The following is a 15,663-nucleotide window of genomic DNA, read 5'->3' as shown; positions in this document are numbered from 1 at the left end:
GAGCCATTTAGCTCAGTATTGTCTACACTGACTGGCAGCAGCTCGCACCCTTTTAAGTTAATAATTAGTTAGCAAGTGCCAACTGGGACATTAAAAAGAAAAAAAGACTTCCAGCTATGCTGGAGGCAGGTGTGTATGTCTCCATTCTAACCTCAGGGGGGCAGTGATGATATAAACCTCACAGTTCTGCAGTCTTTACTATGAGAATTGGGCTGCTCTGCACCTCTGATGGGCGAAGCTTCCAGACGGTCACTATTTGGGGGGTGAGATTAAGTCACATACTGGCGAATCCAGCTTGAGCCATGGAAATAGATTTGGAGCTCTTGGGGTAACCCACCCCAACTCAAAGAGTGTAGGCAGAGCATAACTATCATGGCTAGTAGCCATCGATGGACCTCCATGAATTTGTCTAATCCTCTTTTAAAGGTTGGTGGCTATTTCTTGTGGAGGTGAGTTCCACAGTTTAACTATGCACTGCATGAACAAGTCCTTCCTTTTATCTGCCCTGAATCTTCCAACATTCAGCTTTCATTGGATGCACATTAGTTCTAGCGAAGCAAATCAGAGTGAATGCTTGTTATACAAGCCAGCGTCATCTAATCACCCTTCATTGAATGCTCAATAAACAGGTTGTCTCAAGGTGCCCTTGGTTAAAGGAGAGCACAGGAACCTAGGAACCCTGCCTTATACTGAGTCGGACCACTGGTCCATTTAGCTCAGGATTGTCTGCAATGATTGACAGGGTTTCAGGCAGGAGACATTCCCAGTTTTATCCTGAGATGTTGAGTCTTGAACCTGGGACTATCTACATGCAAATCATGTTCTCTGCCTGTGAGCTATGATCCTAAAAGAAAATGAAGGTGCTAGTCCACATGATTCTAATTAAGGGTAAGTGGAAACACAGGGGGCTGCCTTATATCAACTCAGTATTGTTGACACTGATGGGCAGTGAGTCTCCAAGGTTTCAGGCAAGCAGTCTTTCCCAGCCCTTTCTGGAGAGTAAACCTGGGACCTTCTACATGCAAGGCAGATGCTCTATCACTGAGCTAAGAAAAATAGTTCAACAAGAAAAAGACCCCAAGATAATTATTTTAATGAGGAACGTGCATGGCAGCTTGGCCTTGAGTTGATTTAACAGCACAGTTTACTCTGAGATAAGTCTTTAATTTCCCAGCTATGTGTTCATAGGACTATAGCAACCAAAGTATATTTGGTGTTCCCAACGCCCGTGAAAATTGTTGTGAGAAAAATAATAGAGTACCCACGTCCCTACCGCCAACCAGCTGTTTCTAACAGGAAATCGCGACAACTTTCCAGCATTCCCAAGTCTGCTCTGGAGACCCAGCGCAGTGGAATGTGTAGGAGAGCAGCTCCCTGCCTTAAGCCTGCTGCTAACGAAATGATTTAATTACCGCAGCTATAAAAAGAAATATCAGCCTTGCACTCAAAACACCTGACTGAGCCTGATTGAGAAACGAGGAGTCTGGCAGGAAGGTGAAGGTCTTAATGAACCATCACGAACATCGCAACTCTCCCCAGACTTACTGTTTAATATTTGCAAATGGCAGAACATAAGGAGAGCCTGATGGATCAGCCCAGTGGCCCATCCAGTCCGGCATCATGTTCTCAAAGTAGCCAACCAGATGCCCTCAATAGGAAACCCTCGAGAAAGACCTGAACACAAGAGCACTCCCCATGGTTGCAGTTTCCAGCAACTGGTATTCAGAAGCATTACTGTGGAGGCAGATCATAACTATCATAGCTTGTTGTTGTTGTTGTTTAGTCGTTTAGTTGTGTCCGACCCTTCGTGACCCCATGGACCAGAGCACGCCAGGCACTCCTGTCTTCCACTGCCTCCCGCAGTTTGGTCAGACTCCTGTTTGTAGTTTCGAGAACACTGTCCAACCATCTCGTCCTCTGTCGTCCCCTTCTCCTTGTGCCTTCCATCTTCCCCAACATCAGGGTCTTTTCCAGGGAGTCTTCTTGTCTCATGAGGTGGCCAAAGTAGCCATCAAAAGCCCTCTCCTCCATGAATCTGTCTGATCCTCTTTCAAAGCTGTCCAAGTTGGTGGCCATCCCTGCCTACTGTGGGAGGGAGTTCCATAGTTTAATTAGGCACGGTGGGAGGAAGTCCTCCCATTTACCTGCCCTGAATCTTTCCAACATGCAAGTGGGAGAAGGGCAGTAGCTCATTGGTAGAACATACAGAAGGTCCCAGGTTTGATCTGGCACATCTCCTGGTGGGGCTGGGAAGGTCCCATGCCTGAAACCCTGGAGAGCTGCTGCCAGTCAGTGCAGACAATACTGAAGTGAACTGGATGAATGAGAGACTGTTCTACTCCAGTTCCTGCAGGGTAGGGGGTTTAGAGACTCTCACTGACCCCTGTTTTCCAGGTGAGGGTGCATGGAAGAGAACATTACAGCAGCTCTGCTGGATCAGTATCCTGTACCCTGTATCCCACAGTGGCCCTTCCGACGGCTCCAGGAAACTTACAGGTGGGGCATGAAGGCAACAGTGCTCCTTTACTGTTACTCAGAAGAACATAAGAAAAATCTGGCTGTTGGATCAGGTTCAGACATCTGGTACAGCATCCTGTTCTCACAGCGGCCAACCAAATGCGGGACATGAACTCAACAGCCCTCCTTCTGCTTTTGATTCCTCCTAGCAAAGGGCATTCAGAGACACACTGCCTCTGTCGGTGGAGGTATAACTTAACTGTTGTGGCTAGTAGCCATTGAGAGCCTCTATAAATTGGAACTGGATACTGGGCTTAGAGAAGGCAAGGCAAAGGTGTTCAAAAGTTGCAGATTCAAGTTCCACCCATGTCACTTTTTAGGGAACAAACTCATCCAGCTTAGCAACCCCAAGTGGGATACAATATATCCTCTGCTGTAGACCCTGGATAGTCCTTGCAGTCAGGGCATAGCCAATTCTCAAACTCAGCTTAAAGCTCTTTTTTTGCCCATGATCTTAATCTCCTGGTCTTCATGCAGACACATAGCAATGTGTGTGTTTAATATATTTATTGCCCTCCACACATATGCGTCGAGGTGATGCAGAAACCTCAATAAAACAGCTAAAGGACACTTAAAAGCTGCAGAAAATGACGTCAGGTAAATAATTAAGAAAATTCAAAACAGATACCCATGGAGACATTCACCCAGCTGGGAATGCTTGCAGAAATGTCTTCAGTTGTTCCCAGAAAGTGCGGAGAGGGGACACCTGTTATATCTCAACAGGCATGCTGTTCCATAGCACAGGGCTGTCAGTCTGAAATCCCTGCTCCGGGTTACACTGGAATTTGCAAGACGAGCTCTCCTGCGAGCCACAGTGATTTACTGGGTATATAAGCAATTCTCATTTCTCCCCTCTTGTGTGTGTGAGAGGGAGGGGGGAGAGGGAGGGAAGGATCTTGATTGTCTTGGACAGGCAGAACTCCAAGTTCTACAGAGAAACACAGTGACCTCTGAATGACCCAAGAACACCCCCAGGTGCCTGTGCAGCTGAAACAACCTTGAATCACCTTGTTTCTGCAACAAGATGAAGTTGCTCATGGTCTGTACGTCTTCCTGCCTAGAATGTAGAACACAAGACAACGTTTAAGGCTGATGGCCAGTCTCTGTCTGGTGTTTCCATGATTGCAAGCCTTAAGTCAGGCCCCTTTTGTTCAGCGAACTCCATCCATTGGCTTGTGCGAGGGGAAGAAAGCCCGTCCGCCTAAGTTTCTGGAGAATGCTGTTCCTTCCAGAATGTTGAAATCACTTGATTGTCCTGAGCTGAAAGGAGCAGAGAGGGGGCTGCTCGCTGCAAGGAGGCTGTCAGCTTCCACTTGGCACAAAAGCTCATCAGGAGGAGGAATTTCTGATTGCGGCAAAAAGCGTAGCCTGCTCTCGCCAGAGGACGGGCTCTCATCATTGTCTGCACTGTGGCAAATTGATGTGGGAATGCGATTAAGAGGGCAGACAAAGAGGGGTTTAGCAGACCCTCATGGGATGCCAGTCAAAAACATCCTCCGTGGGGGGAATGTCACGTGAGAAAGATCATCGCATGGTCAGACTTCCCCAAGCTGGTGCCCTCCAAGTGTTCTGGACTACAACTCCCATCATCTCCGGCCGGGTACAATAGCTTTAAATCCCCACTCCACTCATTTTTTCATCTCCGCCAAGCTAAGCAGTTGGCTCCTTACCTCTCTCGCCCTGACCTAGCCACTGTGATCCACACAACGGTCACCTCCAGACTGGATTATTGTAACTCGCTCTACGTGGGGCTGCCCTTGAGACTGACCCAGAAACTCCTGCGGGTGCAGAATGCCATGGCAAGACTCCTTATGGGGTCCTCGCTGTGAGATCACAGTCACCCAGTGCTATACCAGCTGCACTGGCTCCCGGATGGGGTACAGGATCAGGTTTAAGGTGCTGGTTTTAACCTTTAAAGTCCTAAACAGCCTAGGACCCTCGTACCTACGGGACTGTCTCTCCTGGTATGTCCCACAGAGGAACTTACAGTCTTCAAACTAAAACATCTTGGAGGTCCCAGGCCACAGAGAGGTTAGGCTGGCCTCAACCAGAGCCAGGGCTTTTTTTGGCTGTGGCTCCGATCTGGTGGAACGAGAGACTAGGGCCCTGCGGGACTTGACATCTGTCCACAGGGCCTGCAAGACAGAGCTGTTCCACCAGGCCTTTGGCCAGGGCACAGCCTGACTCCCTCCTTTGGCAATCTTCACAGAACTCTAACCCAATGGTTGCCATTAATTTGATTTGCATTAATTTTATAATGAAATGATTTTAGAATATTGTATTATTTTATTGTTGTTAGCCTCCCTGAGCTCGGCTTCAGCTGGGGAGGGCGGGATATAAATAAATTATTATTATTATTATTATTATTATTATTATTATTATTATTATTATTATGCATGCTACATGCCACCCCAATCACAGAGCAGTCAAGAAATTCTTGGCATCTCAGGCCTAGGGTTCTGTTTCCTTGGAACGAGGCTCAGCAAAGATTGTGGTGCCTTTAAGATATATACACATGTATGCAACCTGAGCACAGGATGGAGCGGCTCACATCATTAACATCCCAGCAGATCTTGCTTCTCGCTTAGCCACAGCCTGATTCCAGCTTCCCCACAACAGTGGCTGTTCTTCTACCGAGCAGCTAGGCAAGGGGGTGTGAAGAAAAGACAAACCCATTAGCCTGGAGCTCACCATCACTTATTGGTAGTCACTTATTGGGACACGTATGGCACTGTGGTCTAAACCACTGAGCCTCTTGGGCTTGCCGATCAGAAGGTCAGCGGTTTGAATCCCTGCGATGGGGTGAGCTCCCGTTGCTCTGTCCCAGCTCCTGCCAGCCTAGCAGTTCGAAAGCAAACCAGTGCAAGTAGATAAATAGGTACCGCTCTGGCGGGAAGGTGAACGACGTTTTCCTGCGCTGCTCTGGTTCGTCAGAAGCGACTTAGTCATGCTGGCCACATGACCCGGAAGCAACCTCTTCTTGTCCTATTTTAACCTCACTGGGCACAGGACCTCAGCAGTTAGAAGGGACTTATGGCATGGGTAGGCAAACTAAGGCCCGGGGGCCAGATCCAGCCCAATCACCTTCTAAATCCGGCCCGCAGATGGTCCGGGAATCAGCGTGTTTTTACATAAGTAGAATGTGCCCTTTTATTTAAAATGCACCTCTGGGTTATTTGTGGGGCCAGCCTGGTGCTTTACATGAGTAGAATGTGTGCTTTTATTTAAAATGTATCTCTGGGTTATTGGTGGGGCATAATAATTCATTCATTTCCCCCCCAAAATATAGTCTGGCCCACCACAAGGTCTGAGGGGCAGTGGACAGGCCCCCTGCTGAAAAAGTTTGCTGACCCCTGACTTATGGGATCATCAAGAACAGGCATAGGCAAACTTGGCCCCCCAGATGTTTTGGGACTACAGTTCCCATCATCCCTGACCACTGGTCCTGTTAGCTAGGGATGATGGGAGTTGTAGTCCAAAAACATCTGGAAGGCAGAGTTTGCCTATGCCTGATCCAGATGGATCTCCCAAACCTACAATAATATATTTTTTAGCCTGAATAAGTGCAGGAAGCACTGTGTTAAGAGTATACCATCACTGCATGGCTGTGAAGGCAGCAAAGGTAGCTTTCCTGCCTCCGTCACACCCTTTGGTTTCACGGGTGTTGGTTGCTGACAAGGCCAAACTCCCACCAGCAATCATGTCGCAGCATTTTGCAGTAGCTGCAGCTTCTGGATCAAGCACAAGGGAAGCCCCACACGTCGTTCGCTTTCCACACACCGCATAGAGATAAGGTTTATATCCAAAGAAGTGTAGAAATGGCATGTGTAAACAATACGGCACTTTCAGCTTTCATCCCGGTTTATAAAGGCCAGACAAACTGGGTTGAGGCTGCAAGGAGCTTCCTAGAGGAGCAGGAAACGGACAGGGCTCCTTTGGGGTTTGTGGAGGCACGAGACACACCTCTTGCGCCAAGAGAGCAGCTGTTTCAGATGGAAAAGCTGAACGTGTAGCTGGAAGGAATTAGCACATTTAAGGAGCAGATGGGCAAAACTTGCGGAGAGGAATAAGCAGACCATGTGACTGTTCGGAGTGGAGGCGGCCTGGCAGTATAAAACAGAGGCATGGGTAAAGAGTATTTTAGGAACAAGGTTTGAGGAACGGGGAGAGTGAGACGTCAGGTTTGGCAAAAAGGAAAACAAAAACCCAAGCCTACTATCAGAGCTGAGGAACATTTTCTTTTTCTGCTCCAGGGGCTGCATTCCTTTCTGGGGGACCTGCTGGGGGCCACATACCAGTGGTGGGTGGGGGTAGAGACCCTGGGTTCAAATACTGACCCAGCCATGGGTGAGTCACTGTGTTCTTTTTTGTGCCATTTTTTTTTAGAAAAGAAAAGTTTGCAAGTCGAGGTGGAAATGTGGAAAAACAAGAGAGTGCCCCCAAACTAGCAGATCAGTCCTTCCCTACTGGATGCGGCTGGAAGCAGAATCCTAGATTCAGGAAGCACAGTTCAGCAGGGCTTTGTTTACATCCTCAGGCTTGCAACTGGACCTCTGGTGGACTCCCAAGGCTCTGCCACAGTGCCTGGTTCTCCTTGGCCAAACTGCTGCGAAAGAACAGCACACAGAGAGAGCTCTTGCCCACAAATCTGTGCAGCTCACTCAGCAAAAAATAAAATTGGGGCCAGTGGACAAGCATCCCAGCACATTGAGAGCTTTGATGCCAGGCTGAGAGGCAGGAGGCTTTTGAGACCTTTAATAGGATGGGGACAATACCCAGGAGCCAGGAGGAGTGGCGGTGCGAGAGGAGGATAAACAGCAATGGCCTTTTAGCACTATGCAAAGAGAGGCAAGGGAGAGATGCCCTTGCGGAAGGAGCCAACAGAAAAGGCCAGATTTTAAGTTTTCTTCACCAAGCCTGCAAATAAGCACTCTGGAAAGTGATGCAAAAGTTATATATATCGAACCAGCTGATCGTTGTACTTGAGCAGTAGAGCAGTTTGATAAATGTGTAGTCTGCTGGAATAGGACTCCAATCAGGCCCCACAGCCAATAATCAGGGATGATGGGAGTTGTAGTTTGGGGTGGGTCATGAGTTCCTCTCCCTTGTTTTAGGCCAGCCTCCACGAACCTGGTATGCTCCAGGTCTTTCAGGTTCCTATCATCTCCCCAGCCTGAATGTCTAGAACGTGGTGGGCACCCAGAGCAGGAATGAGAATATAAGAGCCTGCTTAATCAGGGCAACGGCCCATCTAGACCGAAATCCTGGTCTCACAGTAGCCAAACAGCCAAACCCACAATCAGGACTTGAACACAAGAACCTTCTCTCCTCCTGCAATTTCCAGCAACTGGTATTCAGAAACAGGGCTGCCTCCGATCGTGGAGACAGACAATAGCCATTGTGGCTAGCATTCATCAATCGTCCTCCCCTTCACGAATTTGACTTTTAAAGCCATCTATGTTGGTAGACATCACCATCTCCTGAGTGAGTTCCATAGTTTTAACTCTCTGCTGTGTGGTGAAATCCTGTCCTGAATCTTCCAACACTCAGCTTCATGGGATGCCCACGAGTCCGAATCCTTTCTCCATGTCATGCTTGCGTTTTATAAACTTGTATCATGTCACCTATTACGAACATTTCCCTTTCACTCTGCTGACCTCCTGCCTAGACTACTGTATTGCACTGAACATGGGACAACCCTTGAAGACAGTCCAGAGGCCGCAGCTTCAAGATGTTGCTGGGCTAAAATTCCCACCATCCATGATTGTCGGTGGCTGATATTTATGGTGTGCTGGAGCCTGACATCACCCAGAAGGACCCCATTGCCACCTATAGAGTTTGGAGCAAATTAAAGGTCAACATGAACATCTATAGGATTCACTGGAGCTCAGGCGTTCTCTTCCTAAGTTAGAGTTCACATTTATTAGGTTGCTGAGCATTCTTTATGAATTCTGTGGGTGTGAACGCCTGCCTGCTAGGAGGCAGCCGTGATGGTTGGCACCAGCTGCCTGTGGGCACATTCACACAACATCCTCACACATTCCTTGCGACAGACAGCCAAGCCTTTGCCTACACAACACATAGGGAAAACAGACGTTTTCCTCCTTTGAGGCAGCTGCTGAACATTTGGGACAGACTCAACTGTTCCCATTTTTTCATGGAGGCCAACACCAGCAGGAGAGAAATCTCACTCCCCACTCCAACCCCAAATATAGAAAATTGCCTAATCCCAGGCCAATCTGGTTCAGGCATCGTATGCTTCACCACTGATGCAATACTGACAGCTGTCTAACTGAGTCCTCCCATAGGACCATTAAACCCAGAGTCTAAATTTACCTAGATGCCCAGAATCTGCAATCAGATCTTTTAAAGAAAAATTGAAATGTCAGCTATTGAACTTATTAACCTTAATGGCTGCATTCTATTACCACTGTCAGAGGCAACAAAACTTATGAATTCCAGCTGCTGAAAACCACATGAAGAGAGAATGCTCTTGGGCTCAGATTCCGTTTGCAAGCTTCCCATTCGGGCATCTGGTTGGCCACTGTGAGAACTGGATGCTGAATAGATGGGGCACTGGCCTGAACACAAGAAGAGCTGTGCAGGATCAGGCCTGTGGCCCATCTAGTCCAGCATATCCCGCTCTCACAGTAGCCAACCAGATGCCCCAATAGGAAGTCCACAAAAAGGACTTGAACACATCGCTCCCCTCTTGCCATTTCCAGAATCTGGTACTCAGAAGCATTGCTGCCTCAGACTGTGGAGACAGGAGAATAGCCATTGTGGCTGGTAACCGTGAATTTGCAGTCTTCTCCTCCATGAATTTGCCCTGCCCTCTTTTTAAAGCCACACACGAGTCAGTGGCTCCTGCAGGAGTGAGTTCTGCAGATTAACCAACGGTTTGACTCAGTATAAGGCCGCATCCTCTGTTCCTACAAACCTGTTGGCATAAATGACAGGCAGCAACATCTGCAGGGTCACCGATCCCCCCTCCCTTGCTTTATAAGCAAGTGATCACCCACCATTTTAACCAAGGACCCTCATGCCTACGGGACCGCCTCTCCCGTTATGCCCCACGGAGAGCCTCAAGGTCCATAAATAGCAACAACACACTAGTGGTCCCGGGCCCTAAGGAAGTTAGATTGGCTTCAACCAGAGCCAGGGCCTTTTCAACTCTGGCTCCGGCCTGGTGGAACGCTCTGCCTCATGAGACCAAGGCCCTGCGGGATCTGCTTTCTTTCCGCAGGGCCTGTAAGACAGAGTTGTTCTGCTTGGCCTTTGGCTTGGAGCCAATTTGATTCCCTCCCCCTCTTTCTTTTTTCCCTTTCTCCTCCTGTGATGAGGCTACATTTTAATATTTTAACGTTGTATTTTAAGTTTGTTTTTAAGTTGTATTCATTCAACTTGTTTTTATTATTGCTTGTTAGCCGCCCTGAGCCCGGCCTTGGCTGGGGAGGGCGGGGTATAAATAAAAATTATTATTATTATTAATTTTCCCACCCCCAACATGCACAGAGATCTTTTTGGGGTTTTTTTTAAGGCTGGGCAAAGAAAGCACAAACCACTTCACTTTTGTTTTCAGCACAAGGAGCATTTGATTGTTTATTCAGATGAGAGACTAGCAAGACGGCAAAGAGTGGGGTGGGGGTGGGGAGACGCTAAAAAGGTGCATGGGCATCATCATCACACCACCTCCCTGACTCGCATAGCCACAGCACGGTGCGCATGATCTCACGCTGCACGTCGAACTTCTGCTCATGTACAAAGGGCAAAAGAGAGAAAGCTGACTGCAGGGCTCTCGAGAACAGGCAGAACGTCAGCCGAGGGGAACAGGGAGACAGGAATTCTGAAGTTGACATGCAACACACACCCACACAGCAAAATCTCCCATCCCCTCTGCAGAGATCTTCTTCCCAGCACCTCTATGTTTCCCCCGAAGCTGAAGACCGGATCCCGGTTGCTCTCTAACATCCCCCCACCTCACCCCACCCCTGCCCTCCTTGCCAGTTCCCAATTTTTAGGCGATTAATGCCGTCGTTTCAGAAGCGTTGAAAACACAGCTTGCATCGGGAGGGGTTCGATTCCACAAAGAGAGGGGCAGGCCTGGAGGGGTTTGGGATGTTTTGTTTGTTGGTCCCAATGAAATCTCACCACCGCTTCTGGGATGGGGGGCGGGGAGGAGGAGGTGGGTTCGGGAGGGAAGGGGCAGAAAAGAGACAGGAGGGCAGCAGCAGCAGCGCATGGAGGAGACTTCAGTTCTTCAGGATGGTTTCGTAGGCCTGGAAAACGTGCTGGGCCACTTCAGGAGCCCGACACTTCAGAGATAGCTGCAGGAGAAAAGGAGGAAGAAGGAAATATATGTATTTATGTATGAATCCCTCTCTTTCTCTCCCTCTGAACACAGAAGTGCAGAGTTTCTTACTAGGCCAGCAGTGTTAGTAAACTGGAGCATATTTAATCCAGGAGACGGGGGGAGAGGAAAAAAACAAAAGACGACATGCTCAGAGATTAAAAGGAGGACGGTTATGCCAAGTTATCAGTGGGTGGAAAAGAGAGCGGCAGCTGCAGTTTTAGCTCAAGGCGGCCTTTTCCAGATTGGAAGTTTCCCCTCCTCTCCCTTCCCCTGAAACAAATGTCACATCTGCACCATATAATCAAAGCACCGCTTTAAGCAGTCATGGCTCCAGCCACCCGAAGATCCTGGGAGTTGTAGTTCATTAAGAGATGTTAGGAGAGAGCTTTACAGTTCCCCTCGCAGTGCTACAATTCCCAGAGTGGTCAACCCCTCTTTCCAGGCATCTCTGCAAATTGTAGCTCCGTGAGCAGAACTAAAGGGCTCTCTCCTAACAACTCTTGGTGCCCTTAACCAACTACAACTCCCAGGATTTTTGGGGGCGGCGGCGGCGGGGGGGGAGCCATTGCTGTTAAAAGTGGTACCGCAGTGCTTTAAATGAATATTGTGGACACAGCCAATGGCTCCCTCTATCAAACTCGCTGATGTCAGCAAGGGACTGAGTCAGGGATGATGGGACTTGCAAGTCCAGCCTCATCGGGAGGCTGCCAGGTGGGTGGAGCTGCTCTAACCACTACACCAGCTTGTCTCTCTGGGGTTTTTAGAGACAACACTGGTCCAGCTTGTGTTAATAACCTGGGAAAGGGAGGGGTACCCATTAGGGCGGTTCATAAAAAACCTTTTTTTAAAAAAATGCCTGCTCCAAAGGTCTTATCTTACTACACTAGGGATTCTATAGCTATATCAGTTAATATCTTGACCCTGCTCCACTGAACTGAAATTTCAGCCTTCACGACACAGGAAAACAGCCAAGTAAACAGCTGTTTTTGTGGAGGAGGGTCAAGATATTAACTGATGTGCATGAAATTTCAGATATAGCCATATAATGCCTAGTGTAGTAAGATAAGACCTTTGGAACAGGCATTTTCAAAAAAGTTTTGTATGAACTGCCCTAATACCCACTGAAAGGGCAGGTTAGCCTTGCCACCCAAGGTGAAAGGAGAAACTCTGGTTTTGAGCAAGGTATTATTTCAGTGACAGTGAAACCTGAAGCCATCTGCTGAACTACAACTCCCATCATCCCTGACCACTGTGGACATGGTTGCTGATGCTGATGGGAGTCCCACAACATCTGGATTAACACCCATTCCCCCCCCCCAATCACTGGTGTCGTTGCTCTTCTTGAGTCCCCCCCCTTCCATCGCTGGCACGATCTGTTATTTGTTAGGATGGTGTTTGCTTGGTGGTGCAGCACTGCCAAAAACAACATCAGGCACAAGCTGGCAGGAGGAGGGGCTGGAATAAAATGGCAGGGGGTGAAGTGGAGAGTAAGCAGCTGGATTCAGAAGATTTCTTTTTTTAAAAAAAATAAAATGAAAAGCACACAAATATTCTGCTAACCTCCAAATCCTGAAAGATCAGGGAGGGGCGGCCCATGGGGAGGGCGGATGGACATGGAAAAACAAAAAGACACACAAACAAATAGATTAAATTGTCACCCCAAATGTGGGGGGGAAGAATGTTTCATAACCAAAACAGGAAGAAAAACAAGAGCACGCCACCAGTTCTATCCAATGGGGCAGGATGGGGCGGGGAAGCAGGTGGATATGTTTTTGGTAATCATGTCTCATTTCAGATGTATGGAAAGGGTGGGGCTTCAACTACAGGCCCTTCTCCAGAGACCCCAAATAATTGGGGGGGGCCCTGAGAGACTTCTTGGTGGCAGCACCCTGACTAGGGAATGCACTCCCCAATGAGGTTGGAGTTTTAAGAAATTCACAGGCTTTTTAACCTGGCCCATTCCCCCTCCCTCACCTGATTTTTTTATTTGAGGCTGCTTTCTTAGGCACTGTGCAAAAATTTGAAATTCCACAGGCCTGATACCAGCAGCCAGGCACTTGTGGGCCTTGATGGCATGTGTTTGATAAGGGGTGGTGTGGCCGGGTCAGGATGGAGAGGGACACTTGGCCAGTGCCCAACCCAGCTGACTACTTGCACCAGGACTGGGCTATGGCTTATCTTGCTATAGAATAAAACTGCAAGGTTTTCATCACTTTGGGCTTGTTGGCTGTTTTCCAATGTTCTAAAGGGGGGCGGAAAGGTCACTCTGTGAAAACAGAGTTTCATAAGGTGGGAAGGGAAGATCTAAGGTGCTATCTGTGGGGTGAGCAGATTTTTGCACCATACGCAGCAAATTTTAAATGCACCTGTTATTATCATCGATTCACCTATGCCTAAAACAATGATAGAACTATACAGAGAACCTCTGCAAAGAGCAGGGAGGTGCACAAGAAGGGCCCTACCGTGAAGTTATTGCTCCCAGGTTGGATCCGCAGCTCTGCCAGGACCCAGATGCCATTGGTCAGCTTGAGGGACTGGTACAGCATGTCTTGGCCTTCAACATTCCTCTTTGCAATGGTGAAGATGTTGCTTCCTTGAAGCTTGCTGCTAACTGCATCTGTGGGACCAGATACACACACACATGCAAATAAATCGTGGCGCTACTGCACATGCACACAAAACAGAATGGGCGCCAGCTTCAGTTTGCCTGAGATGTCCAGCTCTTGGATGAAAAGAAAGAATCAAGTTCCTAGTTCTTATGTTTGCACTGCTGCTGGCTGTCGGTGTAGATAATAATGAGCGATATGGACCAATGAGTCTGACTCAGTATAAGGAGCTTCCTAGGAAAATTAAATTTATTCAGTGCACTTCCATCCTGCTTTTCCCCCCTCTAAAGAGCTCAAGGTGATGAACATTCTTCTCCTCCCCTTCTTTAATCCACACAACGACCCTGCAAGGGAGGTTAGGCTAAGAGGTAGTGACTGGCTCAAGCTAACCCAAGTGAGATCCATGGCCAAGTGGGGATTCGAACCCTGGCCTCCCAGGTCCTCGTCTGGCACTCTAACCGCTACACCGCAATGGGTAATGTAACGGCCCTGCCCCACCAAACCCAGTCAGCCCCCACCTGCAAGCCTTCCTACTTAACCACCAGTCAAGGGCATGGGAGTGTCCAATCAGCTTCTTCCTCCTCCTAAGTCTCAGAGCTGTTCCTATAGAACTCAGAAGGGAGGAGGACAGAGGAGAAACTAAGAATGAGTTGGCTGTGCCTGTCACTGGCTTTGGCGCCACCTACTGCGCGGATGGCGCTGTGGTCTCAACCACAGAGCCTAGGGCTTGCTGATCAGAAGGCTGGTGGTTCGAATCCTCGTGACGGGGTGAGCTCCCGTTGCTCGGTCCCTGCTCCTGCCAACCTAGCAGTTCGAAAGCACATCAAAGTGCAAGTAGATAAATAGGTAACACTCCGGCGGGAAGGTAAACGGCGTTTCCGTGCACTGCTCTGGTTCGCCAGAAGCGGCTTAGTCATGCTGGCCACATGACCCGGAAGCTGTACGCCGGTTCCTTCGGCCAATAAAGTGAGATGAGCGCAGCAACCCCAGAGCTGTCTGTGACTGGACCTAACAATCAGTGGTCCCTTTTACTGTTGGGCTCCCTGCCTTCTGCCCTACTGGTCCCAAAGGGCACCGGCTGTCACAGGTCAAAAGGCTCTCTACTGGAGAGTCTCTACTGCTGGGTCCATACAAGTGGAAGCGGCAACCTGCCCTAGCTCCTTAGTACAACAGCACACCAGTTTACAAACTCCAGCTTGCCATGACCATTATGTGCCTAGGAACCACAGCGAAGCTGGCCTGAGCTCTCTAGAGAACAGGAGGGCATATAAGCACATGGTCAGCAGCTATTCTAGATCAGACAGCTCTCTTCTCACCTGCACCAAGAGGGCAGTCTTTGATCTGGAACTGTGCTTCATTCTCATTGGGGATGTCCTTCCAGGTAGCCAGGAACATTTGTCGCTCTGGAGGAGGGAGAAGCAGAAGAAGAAGAAGAGTTTGGATTTGATATCCGGCTTTATCACTACCCGAAGGAGTCTCAAAGCGGCTAACATTCTCCTTTCCCTTCCTCCCCCACAACAAACACTCTGTGAGGTGAGTGGGGCTGAGAGACTTCAGAGAAGTGTGACTGGCCCAAGGTCACCCAGCAGCTGCATGTGGAGGAGCGGAGACGCGAACCCGGTTCCCCAGATTAGGAGACTACCGCTCTTAACCACTACACCACATCGGCTCTCCAGTATAAAGTAGTATTGCAGTGCTTAAAACACATGGAGGAGGCACCCAGGTCTTTTTCATCCTTCCAGCTTCAGGGTCTTCCCGTCTTCTGCATCCCAGACTCTCACCAACCTACCCATTTTCCCGTCTTCCACAAAGAGGATGTGCAGAGGGTAGAGGGTGCTGAAGTAGAACACATCTATGTTGTTCTTCACAGCCACCTGGAACCAAACAGAGAAGCAGGGGGGAGAAGAAGATAAGATTCTCTGGCTCGGCTGGGACCCACCAACAGACATTCCAGAGCTGGGCTAGGAACGCAAGCCACAATTCTGCAGGAGCACAGAACAGAACTTTGTTTCAGAATACTACTCAAGTTTCTAGCCCTTAAGATGTGTTCTAAAGCGTTACGGACAAAGCCTGCTGGTGCCTTGCAAAGGTAAAGGTAAAGGTACCCCTGCCCGTACGGGCCAGTCTTGACAGACTCTGGGGTTGTGCGCCCATCTCACTTAAGAGGCCAGGGGCCAGCGCTGTCCG

At 48.9% G+C, this 15,663-nt stretch overlaps 1 protein-coding gene across 2 annotated transcripts in view; it reads right to left on the bottom strand.

Moving 5' to 3' along the window:
* Positions 1-10,638: 10,638 nt before the first annotated feature.
* Positions 10,639-15,663, bottom strand: part of AP1B1 (adaptor related protein complex 1 subunit beta 1) — a 51,280-nt gene continuing 46,255 nt past the window's right edge. For both annotated transcript variants that reach the window (XM_081892282.1, XM_081892283.1), the window contains 4 exons: positions 15,266-15,350; positions 14,793-14,879; positions 13,333-13,487; positions 10,639-10,844 (listed from right to left, as the gene is read on the bottom strand). In XM_081892282.1, the coding sequence (XP_081748408.1) occupies positions 10,770-10,844; positions 13,333-13,487; positions 14,793-14,879; positions 15,266-15,350 (402 nt within the window). In that variant the 3' untranslated portion in view covers positions 10,639-10,769. The remainder of the gene's footprint in view (positions 10,845-13,332; positions 13,488-14,792; positions 14,880-15,265; positions 15,351-15,663) is intronic.

The sequence above is a fragment of the Podarcis melisellensis genome, assembly GCF_964234715.1.
Source record: "Podarcis melisellensis genome assembly, chromosome: 16".
Lineage (NCBI taxonomy): Eukaryota > Metazoa > Chordata > Lepidosauria > Squamata > Lacertidae > Podarcis > Podarcis melisellensis.
The sequence above is the reverse complement of the archived record's forward strand: the minus strand, read 5'-3'. Positions and strand labels throughout refer to the sequence as shown.